We start from the raw sequence: 18,178 nt of genomic DNA on the forward strand, positions 1-18,178 counted from the left end.
TTTTGGGTTGATGATAGGTGCCGACACAATCACAAGATTTATTTGGGAATAGAAGACGCCAAACGATATTGTGACTGCTTTAGGCCTCAGACTACTTTTGGAAGTAAAAAGTAATCACAGTTTAATGAGTATCAGCCAATTCCCTAAACATAACGCGACACTTCCTACTCTGATTACCAAACTGCTACCAGCAATAAGTAAGATCCGCACAGTCCCCTCAGGAGCACTCCCTTTCTTTTCTTCAGCAAGAAAACTTCAAAACCCAAGCACTACTGTTTTCTCAACTCTGCAAAGCAGACCACTAAATAGACAGACGAATATGTTGATTCAAGGAATCAATAGAAGCCCATTTGTGAATTTCAATTTTTTTAAGAATTGTTTTTTGAGTTGTAAACACCAAACAAACCCACTGAAGCAGGTAAGCTTGATAGATTGTGTTTTTTTGGCAGATGTCTAGAGGGTCCTTAAAATGGTAAAGTATTTACTACATAAACATAAATTACATACAGTACTGTGCAAAAGTCTTAGGCACCTGTATAACATTTTGAACAGATTCTTTCCAAAATAATTCAATGAAAAGTCCTAAATAAACATACCATACATTTTACATTACATTTTAGTAATTTAGCAGAATAGTTCAAACTGAATCAAATCAATATTCTTTGTGACCACCCTTCAGCGTTAAAACTGCATCCCTTCTCTGAGATATAGAACTGCAGGACAGCGTTGGCTAAGACAGGGAGGTTGGTTCCAAGCATGTTGGAGAACTTGCCACACGCAGGTACCTGGAATAATATAGTATGTCCATGTGAGAGAATGGCAGTGACTGATTGCTGTGCAAGCACGGAAGTTGGCTTCCGTACATAGATCCTGAAAACATGCACTGTTCTTTGCATTTTAAATTACATCATTTGTAATGGGACCACAGCCAGTAAAAGCAATTCTTAGGTAAGGGCTGCCTAACCTTGTTCCTGGAGATCTACCATCCTGCATGTTTTCACTCCAGCCTTAACAAAGCATTCAACAGCTATTGATCTTGTTGAGCTGCTAATTAATAGAATCATTCATTCATTCATTCATTCATTATCCTAACCCACTTATCCTGAACAGGGGGGCTGGAGCCTATCCCAGCATACATTGGGCAAAAGGCAGGAATACACCCTGGACAGGTCGCTAGTTCATCGCAGGGCACACACACCATTCACTCACATACTCATACCTACGGGCAATTTAGACTCTCCAATCAGCCTAACCTGCATGTCTTTGGACTGTGGGAGGAAACCGGAGTACCCGGAGGAAACCCACGCAAACACGAGGAGAACATGCAAACTCCACACAGAGAGGCCCCGGCCGACAGGGATTCGAACCCAGGACCTCCTTGCTGTGAGGCGGCAGTGCTACCCACTGCACTATCCGTGCCGCCACATTAATAGAATCAGGTGTGCCAAATTAAGGTTGAAATGAAAACCTACAGGACGGTAGATCTCCAGGAACAGGGTTGGGCAGCCCGGAGGCATTGCCTTAACTTGCTGTGGTCCTCAATGGTTCTGAACATGGGATTGACGCTGTAATGAGAACCACTCTACGCTGTCTTCTCTACGTGCACTTGAGACCCGGCACTTTTCCCCATCGAGAGTAAAGATTTATAATCAACCCGAAAGACTCAGGCATTTCAAAAACACTTTCAGCAAGAACAGACCATGTTAATGTTAACTTGTTTTTTGTCTGCTCTTATCTTGTCTGTTGCAACCTGTATCTTTTATATATGTATTTTGTAAACAGGGCACCCTTGAAAATGAGAGCTTGCTCTCAAGGGACTTCCCTGGATAAATAAAGGTCAAATAAAATAAATTAAATAATGGAGCTTAAGGAGATTTTTAACGGGCAGAATGACTGTTTAAGCAGCTGAGGGCATGTTGAGTCACCGCTCACAAGGGGCAGGATGAGGACCCTGCAGGGTTGTCCCTCAGACCACTGGCGCAAGTGATACCACTGTTTTCGGATACAAAAGAAAACAATCACACTTTGAACATGTGTGATTAAATTGCTATCAAGCTAGCATCGACTTGCGTCAAGCTTTGAGATTCAGTTGTTCAAAAAAAGTATTAAAATATTAATGACTGATTTTATTCAGGCTGTCTTTGGATGACATATGCAAAAGGTCCTGTCACTGGCTTCCAAAAATGAATGGTACAGCTGCTTATTTAACACTGACCAAGGACAGTCAACCCCTGGTGTGATGTCAACCATAGAAATAGAGTTCGAGGAAACCGGAGGCTAGTGGCCAAGCGTAATTTTCCCTTGTTACGAGATGGAGCAACTGAAAATCAGAGCAGGTGAACAGTGAAATCAAGTTTTGTGGGCTTATCGACCTGAGGCTGTCTCTAAGTTTGCCTTCCACCACTTAACAAATAGATTGTATTGCAGGAACAAAACCCCACAAAGCCTGGCTCCCTTCCCCCAACCCCAGTTTCAAAGAAGAAAGGGATAACCGGAGGACCAAGAGTCATGTTGAGGACTTGTTCAGTGCCTTGGGACAGCACAGAACAGCGCACAGTCTTTATGGTGAGCGGCTATCCGACTCTCCTTTACTTTCTAACTACAGTGCGCCAAATAATTATCCAGCACTACTAGTTCAAATCTCTCACTAAGATTGGGGCCAGGGTGTCTCGGTGGCGCAGCCTGTAAAGCACTGACCGCATGCTCATTGCGAACCGCGACGTCAGCGGTTCGAATCCGACCTTCTGACATTTGTCGCATGTCTTCCCCTCTCTCTCGCTCCCATTCTTCCTGTCTCTCTATACTATATACTGTCCAATAAAGCTGAAAAAAGGCCAAAAAAATATCTTGAAAAAAAAAAAAAAAAAGATTGGGGCCACCCATAAATAACCATGTTATGAGAAGGATAATATACCCTCACAGTATAATCATTTAAAGGCAATCAATTCAGGCAAAGGCATGGCTATTATGAACTATGAACTGTCTGTCCTTTGAATGGCTGTTTCAGATAATATTGTTTTTCTGTCTATTTTGTCTTCGAATTTTCTTTGTTAATACATTCATAGATTTCATATTTGTATTTGATCTTAATTAATGTGTGTCTCTTATGTCATTGTGTCTATTTTTATGGTATTTGTTTTTCACTGCTATAAAGCACTTTGCGCTGTATGCTCGAAGCGCTTTACAAATAAATATTATATTTATAATTATAATTAGATTATTATTATAATTGGCAATTTAAATGTAAATTTATTTACTGGGGAATTGATTCCTTTCCTTGAGGTCTGTGGAAAAAGTCAGACTGCACTGAGATCAACCTGTCCGGATTATCCTAGGATGCAGGCCTTCCCCTGAGACTCGGGTCCCCAATGATAAAAATTCAGACTTCAGGCAATAAGAGATGGCAAGTAGAGATCCTCAACTGCTGAATCCCAGTTAAAGGTAGAGGCCCCATTTCATGATACATGATTTGTGTCGTTTATGAATGCAGAGAGCTGTTGATGACTAGTTCTGATTCTAGACTTTGCAATTGCCTTTAGAGATTGTTGTTGGGATGTGACAACATGAGGGAGACAGCAGTATCAATTATAGTAATAATAATAATAATAATAATAATAATAATAATAATAATAATAATATTTATTGCAATTCTTAATGTGCCTCTCAGAGAAAATTTGGGAAAAATGTCCGTAGGCTGAAAATTTCACGAGTATTTAAAGAACACATCCTGTTGTCTCCCTTGGAGTTACGGGCTGAACAACAGTGTGACTGCTTAAGATTCTTTACCCAAAAAACATTACACCAACTTCAAATCAGAAAGCATGCCATAACACCATCCATTTTGGAATTCATGTATCACAGGGGCTTTGTGTTTACAAAAGAATAACGGACAGTAAACTTTGGCAAGCATTTCAATTCCCATACTAAGAAGCCTTCACATACCTTATGCAGCTGTAGTGTTTGAAAGTGCTGGCTGCTTTTTGGCATTCCAAGCATAACTGTATTGCACCTGGATAATCTTCCTCCTATGAAGTCCAACAACACTCATGTCAAAGGCATTCATTTTTTTCACGCGCCAAATGCAATGCTGTTAAGACCTGCCAAAATAACTGAGGTCACCAATGACAAAGAAAGCGATGGCAAAAGCATCCAACACACTCCTAAAAATACTTCAGGCATACAGTACAGTTGATTCAAATACAGTGAAAGTAATTTACTGTGGCTGTATTGAGCACACAGTAAAACATTTGAATGAATGGCTCTAGTCTATGTAATGGGAATGATGTTTCATTGGTTGCATGTTCTGAATTGCAATAGCGTGATGGTATCGCACCCACCTCCAACATTTCGCTCAACCTGACATCAGTTCTTTGCTGAAAAACAAAAAGGAAACCATTTTAGCAATAATTGTTTGTAATCCTGCACTCATTGTAATAATAACCAAATAAACATTTATGTGAACCATAACAAAAAGACTACATTTACAGTGGAAACCATTTAGACTACTAGTGTTTTTCCAGAACAATTTCTAATCATTTTTAAAAAGGCATATTTTGTTTTGACCACAGCATCTTGTAAGTTCACCAGGAGAACAAAACAACTTTACTCTGATGAAAAACAATTCTGCTTCAGTTTGGCTGCCTGAATTAGCACAGTCCTTTTAGAGACTATTTTTCAAAACACAAGACGATCCACTTAGAGGTTAGAGGCCAGTACTGAGCTTTTATTTGCAATGTTCCCTGCAGATGAAAAAAACATGCTCGTATTGAAGTGCCTGGAATGCTCAGGTATTTCTACTCTAGCTGCACAATGCACTTCAACTGGTCATGAAGACTTATTACATACATCAGACATTCGGTAGATAAATTATCTGGTGAAACACATACCACATTAGACTTTCAGCACACAAATACACTGAACATTTTTTCTATCAGGAAGAATATTCAAAATTTGCATCTATGATCGCCACTTGCTTAAATCTGAGATGCTAATGCTAGCCTGATCTGCACATATCACACTATGGGCCAGATTTATTTACATGAAATTTGCAGTACAAAAGGCGACCTGACAAGAGTATATTGGTGCCGACTGCCTGAAATTAACGTCTTATTTATGAAGGCTACAGCTCATTACGCAATCAGCGAATGGGACTGCCTCCTAATCGCATTTTTTGATTGAGGCAGATCTTAAATGGCGCAGGTACAACACTTGTTAAGTGCATAGAATATCTTCAATGCATGTGGTTATATCCATGTATCTGGTGCCATTTAAAAGTATATTGCATGAGACATTGGTTAATTTAATAGATTATTTTGTAAATATATTCTGTGAAAACACCCTAGGCTATGCTAGGCTGCAATCATTAATTAACACTTACTATTAATAATATGTTTTACAATTTCTTGCTCTGAGAGTTGAAATAGTGTGATTCTTGTTGCAAAGATTGTTTCAGTGCATCTTCAGAGCCTATACCTTTACCTGTCTCGCTTGAGCCTCAGTTTACACCTGCTCTTGAGAAGCAGAGTAATTTCACTCATAAATTAACCCCTGTTGATTGCGTGAACTTTAGTTAATTCAACAGAATACATAATCAGCCACACTTATAATATCTCCGTCCTTTATTTGCGTGATCCACCCTTAAATGCATATGCATTAAGAACAAAAGCGCATCTTGTGATGATTCGCCTAGTTTGGTGCATACAATGCATGTTTTCTGGGCAGAATGTGTCAAAATCGTTTTAAAAAGGGATTAGTAAATCTGGCCGATGTACAGTATCCTGACAACCGCATCACCTATAGAAATGGTGTATGCGGAATTAATAGTATATCGCACTCCACCATTGGCATCGGTAAGTGGTGACACCAAGAGAGCTGGTTTGCAAGTTTAGTGACAGTGCAAGATTGGTGCTTTCATAGTGTCTAGCAGACAGGGAACAGTACCAGAGTCTTTATGGTCCTCAGTGATTTCAGAAGACCGGTCAGCAGCTGCCTCCTCCTCTGATTGGCCAGGAGCCCAAGGCTGGCTTCAGTGAAGCCTTCCTTTGCCAGACTCAGCTGTCTGGGGGCAGAACGTGACAGAACCCTTAATCACAGAGCAGCACACAGTATCGAGCTCCTGCTAGAACATTATGTCTTTCAGCCCAATACCATCAATCGGATACAAGGCGACAAGCTAATCCAAGTGCCTGGCCAGAAAACAAATGAGGCCTCATTAAGACCATACATACAGTCCCTTCTAAAAGTATTGGAACAGCAAGGCCGATTGCTTTGCTTTTGCAATGAATACATTTGGGGTTGAGATAAAAAAAAGATGAACACGAGACAAGATCAGAATTTCAACTTTGATTTACACCGAGATGGGTTAAACCGCTTAGAAGAAGGCACCTTTGTTATCAGACCACCCAATTTTTAGGTGAGCAAAAATATTGGAACAGAGAGTATTTCATTAAAGTAAATAACATTGATATCACCTTCTTTTGTGATGCTTTTCCAGGCTCTTACGGCAGCCTCTTTCAGTTGTTGTTTGTTCCGGAGAGGTATTTCCCTTCAATCTCCTCTTCAGGAGGTGAAATGCTTGCTCAATTGGGTTATGGTCTGGTGATTTACTTGGCCAGTCTAAAACATTCCACTTTAAAACATTCCCTAATGAAGACCTTAGTTGTGTTAGTACTGTGTTTTGGGCCAGTGTCTTGCTGCATGATGAAGTACAGAGATGAGCCACAAAAGTTCTAGAACTTTTATGGACTGATGAGACCAAGATTAACCTCTACCATAGTGATGGAAAGGCCAAAGTGCGGAGAAAGAAGGGATCTTCTCATGATCCAAAACATATTGACTCATCTGTGAAGCACGGGGGTGGAAGCATCATGGCTTTGGCTTGCATAGTCGCATCTGGAGTGGGCTCACTAATCTTTATTGATGATGTAACTCCTCATTGGGTGGTCTGAAACCAAAGGTGCTATTGTAGTGGGCTGTGGGCAGCATTCACCATATGGTGTACAGTCCCTTTAAGATTGTTACACTTATTACAGCAAGTGTAGCAGTGAATGGAAGTTAGTTTGGCGGTGGTGGGTGAATAAATGGCACTAGAAGTGGCCAAAGATAACCAAGGAGTCCGGCGATTTCTTTCGCCTCTAAACTATGATCAAAGTAGTTTAACACATCCAGGGGTAAATACCAGGAAATAAAATTCTGAACTCCTGTCTTGTGAACAAAAAAATTTAATTCTGAACTCTTGTCTCATGTTCATCTTTTCATCTGTTTATGGCACAGGGCAATCACGATGGTGAGATTAATATGGTCCATTTTTCACTGAAAATAGGGAATGTAAGGACTGAGCTGTGGCCAAGATTAGATAGAACACAACACTTAAAAAAAACGCTGGATAGTGATTGCACTGTTAAGAAGACTCCAAAGTTGGATTGGAAATTAAAGCCTTCATGTGACCATTTCACCTTGCCTACTCAGTGATATTGCGTACAACATTTGTCCAATGCTTTATTTATTTTGATGTAGATGGGCACAGTAGAAAGCTACATTCAGTGTGCCGGTATTGAATTTGCGTGTTAACAAAATAAAATTGATCCTCTGTGAACCTTAAAGGTACCATCGGTAAGATTTTTGTGTCAAAACATTGTTACAAGACCATAGTAAATCCCTTCCTGTCATTGAAAAAGGCTCGCTGACATGTAGTCCTTAAATTCGGGTTTCAAAGTGTACATTTGTCGGGCTGTCACTCTGTCACTCTGTATAAAAACATTGTACAGCTGTACAACGATTCAAGATCATTGGCTGAAAATTGGTTCTAACTGCCACAGCCAATGGTGTGGGGGCTTATTCTGATTGATCGTGTAGCTGCCCAAATTGCACTCCAGAGAAGCGATCACTGAAAGTCTGTATCCTATTTCTTATTATCCAAGTGAAGACTACATATCTAGTTATAAAATAATACCAGTTTGTTATCGGTAGCAACAAGCAAATTAGCTACATTTAGCTTGACGAATTTACAAATATCCACTTAATATAGGCAATACGAACATAGTAGCGATTGCACAAGTGTTGTGCTTCAGGTGGATATTTGTAAATTTTGGAAGCTATCTAGTAATAGCTAATTTGCTTGTTGTTACTGATAGTGAACTAGTATTGTTTTCTCACAAGATAAGCAATAGTATAGAAAGTTTCAGCGATCGCTTGTCTGGAGTGCAATGTGGGCAGCTACACGTTCCTTTTATGGCTTTCCGCATTCAATCATCTGTGTTTAGCTAAACCTTAATTTCTCTCAAACTGTAAGTTACAGTTGCATCGTTTATGGTAGACTATCATACCTTAGTAATATAGCCAGCTAGTTACATAGCCAAATAAACTGCTAGCTCACAATATAGTTAGCTAAAGTGAAAACTTCAAAAAGACAAAAAATATAAAAAGTGTTATGTAGCATACCAAAGTCATTTCATAAAGTCACCTGTTTGCCGAACACTTTCTTACAAGAACACGGCAGGCTCTGTTGCGTTTGTCACTGTCAGCTTCCCAAAACAGTGCATGAGAACACTGAACAGTATAATAACGCTTCATATTACGGCAGTAAGGCAGTCTGACTGAATGGTTCAGTCATTAACAATGAGCGGGTGAGGTTGTATTCCTCTGGTAGTGGGCTCATAAAGTCTGCAAACTCGTGGCGCGACATCCTTTACAGCATGGGTAGGTTTGAGAGAACACCTCCTGCAGGGCCCCAGACATTATTCTCTTGAAATCCACTTAATTACTCAATTACTAAGGCATTTCAGCCAATGATTCATGTTTGGTATCATTTTCTTTGGCTAGACTGGTGCAATGGTCTAATTTCCACAACAGTACACCTAAGACATCATAACCATCCAGGAACCTAGGGAAAACTGTGCGGAAATCAGTCCCAGTGAAAGCCATTAGCCTTCATAATTGTTGCCCAGGTCATACTCTCACCTTCTTGCATTGGTACAGATCACCGCTGCTAGCTGCAGATTGGTCTGCAAAGAAGTTACTCGTTCCAGTTCCTGAAAGAGTACAGTGTGTTCAAAATCCATTGCATTTCATAATCAACGTATATGCATTCAATACACAAAGTGCTGAACATATGATATAGAGATACATTGTAAAACAATTACAGTTCCGACCTCACATTGTGGGGGGGGGGGGGGGGGGGGGCGGGGGGATACAGGGTTGTATCTGGGATATGGGGTTGTAAAGGTTCACATTGACCAGGGGCTCATTCTAATGGCTTATTTTTCACCTTTTTCTTTTCCTTGCTCCATTTCTACTCCTAGCTCCTGCCAATCGGGAGAGGCTAGACAAAGTAAAAAAGTCTGTGCAATCATGTTCCTGGAAATGAACCGACCTGTAGATTTTCATTTCTAGCCCTCTAACGTGAAGTCACAAAGACATCACCCCCTTTAATTTTCAATGAGAGGCAATTATTTGCTCCCGCATACCATGTTGGGATAGCTGGCAATGCAAGGCGAAAAAGTAAACCGACAGGGAACATGGCGTGGAAACCAATCAGATTAAAGAGCTGGCATGTAAATCGACCGCCATTTAAACTTTTATTTTGTCAACAAGCAATGAATTGTGAGGCGAACACAATGCCAATCAATTTAATTGGAGGAGTAACAAACAAAGTACACCTCATTCAGCAGCAAGAGATACTGTGTCGTTGAGCAGCTAATTTCTAGAATCAGTTGTGGCAAATTTGGAATGAAATTGAAATGTAAACAATGGTACAGGATTGGGCAGTCCTGGTCTATGTGAACTTTCCTTGGCTGCTTGTGCAAGTTTGCTATTTGGCCAGAGAATCAGCTCTTATCCAGTGCCTGATATTCAGACCACGACGGCAGCCTCAGCAAGGCTCTCCCCAGTCTTCCCCAGGCGTAAACATTTATTTTCCTCACTCCGCTTGTAACCAGACCAAGCCCATGTTCAGAATATGACAAGCAACAAACCATAAAAGAGCAGAAGGCCTGCCTGAGCCTGCTGGAGCTGACGAGACCCTGTCGTACTCCTGAATGTGACTATGATTGACCATTGAACACACTTCAGGCATCCTCCTAACAGCAGTGAGCAGTCAAATACTGATACCAGAACTGCCTAGGACTCACAATGTCAAACATTCGGTGCATGACAAACTTATTTGTGCGAAAGGGTATTAGCAGACTTATTGTTACAAATTCTTCCCACCACATGCAATATTTGGACAGACTTATGCATTGTCTATGTTCTGGTTTGGGGATATTTCTCCAATGTCCAGCCAGTTTTCCATTTACCACAATTAATGAGTATTAGAACGGTATCAAACATATTCTGCTCTAAAACATTCTTGCAGCCAGATTCCACTCAAGGATACAAACTTATTTTTGATGGCAGTTTAACTGCGAGACAAAACACCAAGAGCAGGGCACCAATAGCTCCAATTAAGCCTGCTAAGAAAATGGGCTGAGAATTAGAAGTCACAATTAGAAGTCACAATGAATTGAGGGAGCATTAATCAAAATGGAAGTCTGTCCATAGTGGCCATATTTTTATGCATTTTTTCTCCTTTGGTTGTTGGCTGATGGATGGCTCAATTACAGAGCTACTGTTTCAGGCCATTGACCCGGAGATATTGCAGTTTCTATTTAATTTGAGAATTAAATTCTTACTCTCTTAACCCTGGCTGCTCAAACTAGTCAGTCCAATAAAATGGTTGAGACACGTGTTCTATCTGTTCTCTGTATAAAGGAAATAAATAAATAAATAAATAAATAACATACTGTCTTGTTTGCTGAAAGGCAATTAGTCGTGCTGCCTGCTTGCCACTTTGTAATGGAGCAACTGATTTAAATCTATATCTGATGGCTTTTGTTGGTTTCTCTGTATCCAGGAAACATATCACTGTGAACAATTTAACAAAATAACTTTATAGGTAAGGGAAGCAATAAAAAAAAATCCTCCTCTTCCTCCCCCACTTCCTCCTCCTCTTCCTCACAGGCAATGCACAAAGCCTGTTGAGTGTCCCCTTATGCTTTTCACAGCATACCATCAAACTCTTTTTTCTGTCCTGCACGTAGTGTACAGCTTCACTCTAGGGGGCACGACAAGACTAATTACCAAGAGCCCCTTCCGCACAGATGCAGCAGCAAGCATGAGGCAGGGAGGAATTGGACTGCAAATACACCAGGGAGAGCGCAGTCGCACAGCAGGTGGGCTTCCGCCTCACATACCTAAAACGATGTAGGGCCCGAGTCCCCCTGAGCGTGACCAATCAAGATGGGTCAGTCAGACAGGAGTTAACTGCCGTGCAATCACATTTAAAAAAGAGTTTTCAGGATTAAACTTGATCAAAGGCTAAATTCCCCCCAAAAAAATCTCAAGTTGAGAGGGATGCTATTATGGATCAGAGGAAAGTGCTACTGGGAATTGGCAGAGAGGAAGAGGTAACTAGCTTTTTTCTGACTCCACTTTGATCTGGAAAGGAGAACGTGATCATCCAAGAAATTGGAGACAGCTCCCACCAAGTCTCCCCGTAATGTAGCAGCAATATTGTACATGCTACCAGCAAACCAGTGCTTGGACAGTGGTACAATTCATGTTCTTTTGGCTCTGTATTCCAGGACAATTGATTTGAAATGAAACAATTAATATGACCTTAAAATGAAGACAGTCACCATGAATTTGAGGATTTGATCGATATTAGGTGATCTGCGTTGGAATTGCATCCTTTTCTATACATAGTGCCTTCATTTTAGGGTACCAAAAGTAATTGGACAGTTGGCGTCTCTGCTGTTTCTGATTAGTCAGGTGTATTCAATCGCTTCCTGACTGCAGATAAAAGAAAGCTTTCAGTATCTACAGGCCATTATAAGACTTAGGCTTAGAGTTTGTGTGCAGCACCTGAGCCAAATGAAGTTTTTAATATGCACTGCTCAAGCTAAAAAAAAAATCTACCTCATAAAAACGTTGCTTGTACCCACTATAGTGTCTGACAGTCTGTGGATGTACAGCCGCAGCAAAAAGCAGAGTGATGGCAAGAGCAGTGTTGAAAGGACCAGGCCAAGGAGGCTAAACGGAATTGGCCAAGAACCAAGTTATCCCCCTCATCTGTGAAACATGCTGGTGTGGGTGTTATAGTTTTGGCATGTACGGCTGCCACAGATGTTGGCTCATCACTTGCCTTTATTAATACATTAATTGCATAAAGCAGCACCAGAATGGATCTGCTCAAGTTCACTCAAACCACCAAACTCAATGCACAGGGGCTTCATCCCATAGCAAGGCAATAATCCTGAATGTACACCATTGCTGTTTTTCTTCTTAATGATATTCCAAACAGTTTCTTTCATTAAGCCTACTGTTGGCCTATGTTTTTTTCTTATTTCTCAGCCTTATAATGGCTTCCTTGACTTTCATTGGGATAACTGTGGTCCTAATGTTGACAGTATACCAAGGCAATCAAAAGCCAAGAATCAAGAATCAAGCCAATGCATTACATTTAACATTTTAGTCATTTAGCAGACGCTTTGAATCCAAAGCAAGTTAAAAGCAAAACACCGTTGAAGAGCAGTTCTAACCAAAAAACAATAGTCATCGTAAGTGACTATTAAGAGGGGGTAAATCAGGAGGGAGGACTAAGGTACAGTCTGAAAAGGTATGTTTTCAGTCGGTGTTGAAATATGAAGTCTGTAGTTCAGACAGTGGTAGGCAGCACATCATTCCAACACTGAGGAACCAGAATGGCGTGAACGTGCAGTTCAACCACCTGGTGCTCGTAAGGAGCATACCATAAGGCAACCAGAGCTGACAGACTGGAATAGTCTTGCTGGGGTGTAGGGAGCAATTCAAGTTTGGATTTATAGTGGGGCAGTTCCCTTAGCAGCCTGGAATGCCAACACTAGCACCTTGAAGCGGATGCATGCAGCAATAGGCAGCCAGTGGAGGAAAATGAGGAGTGGGGTGACATGAGCCGACCTGGGCTGACTGGTGGTCAGGTGGGCTGCAGCATTCTGGACCTGCTGGAGGGGCTTGCTGGCACAAGCTGGGAGCCCAGCCAGGAGGGAGTTGCAGTAATCCAGGCGGGAGATGATGAGCGCCAGGACTAGGGGCTGGGTGTATTTCTCAGTCAGGAGATGGCGGATTTCATGGAGGAAGAAACTGCAGGTTCTGGTAGTGGAAGATGTGTCTCCCAAAGATTTTAGCTGTATGGGAAGAGGATACTACAAAGTCCTCGACAGTTACTGAGAGGTTGATTGTCGGAGAGGACTTAGCAGTCTTGCCATGTATAAAAAGGGATGTAATTCCTAAACGGATCATCACCCAATATGGATGTAAATACCTTCAAAGTAAAGGTGACAGTCTGCAAGTGACAGGTGACATTTCATCTCATATGTATTGTTTCATTTCCAATCCAATGTGCTGGAGTACAGAGCCAAAAGAACAAAAATGTATTCACTGTCTAAATACCTACAGAGAGCATTGTAAGCTTATATAAACAGAAATAATTTCAGACTATTTATTTAATACCACAAAGGTAACATCAGGTGAGATGGGATAAAAGGCAGGTTTACCGAAAGGCAAGTGATCTGTACATCTCAGGCTGAAACGTATGTCTACATCAAGGCCAACACAGTCACCATTCACAAATGTATTCACACAAATCAACCCCTAGAGTTACAGACAATTCTCTTTGTGCTTGTTCACAACATGCTCTGAGCTTCTGTTACAGTGAGGGGGATAAAACAGGAAGTGTCAAGACTTTAACCTCCTAAGACCTGGCGTACACATGCGTGGACTCCACATTTTGGGCTGTACAACCATAATACTTAATTCTTAAGACCGAGAGTCCACATATGTGGACATCATTTTTCTCAAAAACTACATCATGTTAAAAGATGATGCTTAGTTTTTATACTTATCAGGTCCCAATAAGCCCAAATAGCAAAGAGAAATAAAAAATGCATACCAAAAAAGAGTGCGGGTCTTAGGAGGTTAAAGTTTAAAAGGTGAATAAAAGTTAGCTTCTGATAGGAAGCTTACCTTGACGTAGGATGGCTGCTTTTCCAGGATGAGGTCAGCAACCTTTTTAGAAACCTGTTAAAAGATCACAGCTGAGTCATAGAGCTGTAGAGACTACAACTTCCACATTCCCACAGGAAAATTCCGCGACGTCCACCACGAATGACGTCTAACTTGGTTCAGCCAATCCCGTAATGGCGGGAGCAATACACTTTCCCGTATAAGAGCAAAACACGTTCTCGGGATATCTCTTCTCTGCTTCTTCTGCTTCTTCTCTTCGACACACCCTTTTTGGCCATTCGCTTCAGCTCATCTGCTCCGAGACTCGGACAGAGGCTGAATGCTGCACAGCGCACTACCAGGCCTACGGACACACCCAGTTAACTACGTGGCCTATAGTGAGTGGAAATTGTTGTACGCGGAACGCTACATCAGTTTACCCCAATAAAGCTCAACAACGAAACAGCAACAAACTTTTACACCTGGAAAAGGTCCAGCGGATCAGACGACAACGCGCTGCTAAGACGGGAACACCCCAGCCTGCGCATCTCTCCCGGACACCATTCACAGCGCCATCGCCACTTCTACAAGGACAGCATGTCTTTTGGATCCAGCAATGCGTATGGACTCAGTAAGAGAACAAACATTCAGGCATAGCCAGTGTTTAGTTTAGTCTTAACTGTTTTTGTGAATCTGTGTTTCAATATTTACCATCCTACCATTGTAATGTGTTTGGTTAGCTACATATATATGTACGTGAATTGTTTCGCCGTCTTTTGCGCATATATAGAGTAAAACTACGCAAGTAGTCCCTTCTCACAGCTAACTCTAACTCATTACCACACCCAGAACTCTAGCTTACTCAAGCTAGCTACTCCCACCTTTCCTTTGTTCAAGCGACGCGCGCCCACGCCCACGCCCACACACACACACACACACACACACACACACACACACACACACACACACACACACACACACCCCCTAACTTAACCTACTAATTTACCCAACTAAATTTCCGTTAGTTTATCTGTTATGTGTTTGTATGTTTGTTTAATAAATATATTTTCTTAAACCCCGGTGTCCGTTTTGGAATTGCATAGACATGAGAGCCGAGTTAAAGCAGTCTTTCGAAGAACTTCCAACCTTCAGGTTATCTGTATGTTTAATCATTAATATTGGTTATTTTAATTATTAATTAAAATACTAAATTTGTGGTTAGATATTTCTGATAACAGTAATTTTATGAGACTGATTACTTTTCGCAGTTATACTGCTACATAACATTAACTGGCGCCCCGGTTTCGTAGAGAGTAAAATCCCTACGTTATTTGGCGGCCCATGCGAGGACCCTACATAATTTGGAGCCCTGTACGAGGACCCTACATAATTTTGGAGCCCGTGCGAGGACCCCTACAGAGCGTTCCTGAAGCAGTGGGCCGTTACCTAACAGCTACCAGACTGTGGGTTGGGTGATGAGAATGCTGCGGCTGGCTCCAAGGTAGTGTGTGACAAGTCCTCCTGAGGAACCGCAATGAGGTGTGCAGCTGTTATGAACAGTTATAAACTGAAGGTAAATTGAAACAAGCTGCTGAAAGTTCTTGTGTATTAATTTGAAACGGTCATAACACCAAATAACCAGTAAAATTAAACACTGCACTTTAACTCCTTATTTAAACATAGTTAACTGTAAAAGTATTGGGATTGTGGCACCAAATTTGACTGTTCTCCCACAGGGTGAATTTAAAATAAAACAATGAATATGAAGTTAAAGTGCACACTGTCCACTTTAATTTGAGGGTATTTATGTCCATATTGGGGATCCATGAAGGAATCACTAAATCCAAAACACAGTCTCAGTCCCAATGCTCATTAGATCACAGGTTCAACCATACATAACAAATTTGTTCTTCAGCCTTTTACTTTGAAAGCAGTCTTGTGAAGGGTTCTAATGCCCACATAATCCTATTTCGTGGAAACCATGGGTCTCTTCAGCTTCAAAGAAATGGTGCCTGGAGACCACAGACACCAGCTAACCCCTGTACATACCAGTCAAAATCCTTGTGTGCACGCCCTGGAGACAGATTGAGAGAGTGAGTCAGGCAGTCAATCACTAAGTCTCTCTCTCTCTCTCTCACTCTCACCGTCCCTCTCTCTCTCTCTCAGTCAGTCAGTCAGTCAGTCTCTCTCTCTTCTCTCTCTCTCAGTCAATCTCTCTCTCAGTCAGTCAGTCAGTCGCTCTCTCTCTCTGTCAGTCAGTCAGTCACTCTGTCAGTCAGTCAGTCAATCTCTCTCTCAGTCAGTCATTCAGTCAGTCCCTCTGTCTGTCAGTCAGTCAGTCTGTCACTCTCTCTCTCTCTCTCTCTCTCTCTCTGTCAGTCAGTCAGTCAGTCAGTCAATCTCTTTCTGTCAGTCAATCGTTCTCTCTCTCTCAATCAGTCAGGCAGTCTCTCAATTCAATGTGTTTTATTGCCATGAAATACATAAGTACATATTGCCAAAGCAAACATGGAACATACAAGAATAAAACAGCATGTAAAAGTAAAACATGAAGAATTAAGAGAACAGTTAAAAAAAATAATAATAATAATAATATGGAAAAATAGATAAATATTATCATTCACTGTCTCTCAGGCTATGGCAGGCAGAAATTAATTTTTCTGCCAGGGTCAAGCATCTCCCTTCCTCTCCAAGAAGAATGGGGAGTTTCACATCATCAGGGAGATGGGTGAAATTTGGGCAAACCTCCGCAATTTTATTGAAGTAGAAAGTGTCTGTCTCCACCTCTCTTTGTTGGCACTGTGAGCACAGCCTTTCCACTTTTGGGAGCCAGATATGTCTGTGGGAATCGGTCTTTATGCTTTTGCTCACGGAGCCTGTACATAGTCAATAGTTTTCTTAATTTTGTATTTTTGACCGTGGATAGGTCAAAACATGTATTGTCTTTTTAGGGCCAGATAACAATTAAGTTTACTTTGGGTTTGGGTTTGAGTTTTCCAATAGCTGATATAATTTTCTTTATGTTGTGATATCATTTGGTTTACACTAATTTCCTGTGTTTTGGTGGAGATGTCCTGAGGCTGATTGGTAGGTGTTAGTGCAGTAAGCCTCAGGACCAACTAACCGAGATGACTTTCCTCAATGCTCATCTCTTGGTATTTCTGGGCTTTGAAATGGTAAGATTTGAAGTCGCTATGGTTTAGATGTTGCCAAAACTTAATTGCTCTTTTTCCAATGTTGATTAGTGGTGGATATTGGCCTAATTCAGCCCTGCATGCATTAGTGCATGTTTTTCTTTGCAGTATCATTTTACAGAATTCTGCATGCAGGGATTCAGTTAGGTATTTCTCCATTTTCAAAAATCAGATTTTGCAAGTGGACCCTACACTTCACTGCCATAAAGTATAATAGGTTCAATTACAGATTTAAAGATCTTTAGCCAAATTTCAATTGGAATTTCACATTTTATACCCCTTTTAATGGCATAAAAGCTTCTGGCTTTCTCTTTCAGTTCATTCACAGCCAAGTTAAAACTGGTCTATTGGGGTCTGCTGTAGCCCATGTTCAGTATGCAACAGCAGAGCCAGGTCATCAGCATAGAGCAGGAATTTAATTTCTTTATCATGTAGAGTGAGACCAGGGGCTGCAGATTTTTCCAAAATTGTGGCCAATTCACGTAAATGTTAAATAGGGTAGGACTGAGGTTGCAACAATGTCTCACTCCACGCCGCTAAGTGAAGAATTCTGTTCTCGTTGCTAATTTTAACTAATTTAAAATAGTCCTTTGTGCCAAACAGAATGCTTTTTGAGACTCTACAAAGCAAGCAAATATATTTATTTTATTTTGACTCAAGGCACTGTGGTCATTATAATGCTACAAAACACCTTCCCCAGATTACTGTTCACACCAATGCCTCTGTAATTGTTGGGGTCAAATTTGCAAACCCTCACTGACCCCCTGTGACAACTTCACAGTTGCAGGGGGGCTATGGAACTGCCAATCTGCCACACAGAAGGCTGACTTCATTACTGGTTATGCCTCCCTCCTGTCCCTACAGTTCCTTGCCCTCACTGAGACCTGGGTTACACCAGAGAACACTGCCACACCGGCTGCCCTCTCATCCTCCTTCTCCTTCTCACACACCCCCCGGCCATCTGGCCG

At 41.3% G+C, this 18,178-nt stretch overlaps 1 protein-coding gene across 2 annotated transcripts in view; it reads right to left on the bottom strand.

The window, feature by feature from the left end:
• The window catches only part of vps50 (VPS50 EARP/GARPII complex subunit), a 206,288-nt gene that overhangs the window by 167,434 nt on the left and 20,676 nt on the right, over positions 1-18,178 (bottom strand). For both annotated transcript variants that reach the window (XM_061254761.1, XM_061254762.1), the window contains exons 5-9: positions 14,038-14,091; positions 8,959-9,029; positions 5,941-6,058; positions 4,338-4,373; positions 3,943-4,025 (exon numbers count right to left, since the gene is read on the bottom strand). In XM_061254761.1, the coding sequence (XP_061110745.1) occupies positions 3,943-4,025; positions 4,338-4,373; positions 5,941-6,058; positions 8,959-9,029; positions 14,038-14,091 (362 nt within the window). The remainder of the gene's footprint in view (positions 1-3,942; positions 4,026-4,337; positions 4,374-5,940; positions 6,059-8,958; positions 9,030-14,037; positions 14,092-18,178) is intronic.

The sequence above is a fragment of the Conger conger genome, chromosome 9 (genome assembly GCF_963514075.1).
Source record: "Conger conger chromosome 9, fConCon1.1, whole genome shotgun sequence".
NCBI classification, from domain to species: Eukaryota; Metazoa; Chordata; class Actinopteri; order Anguilliformes; family Congridae; genus Conger; species Conger conger.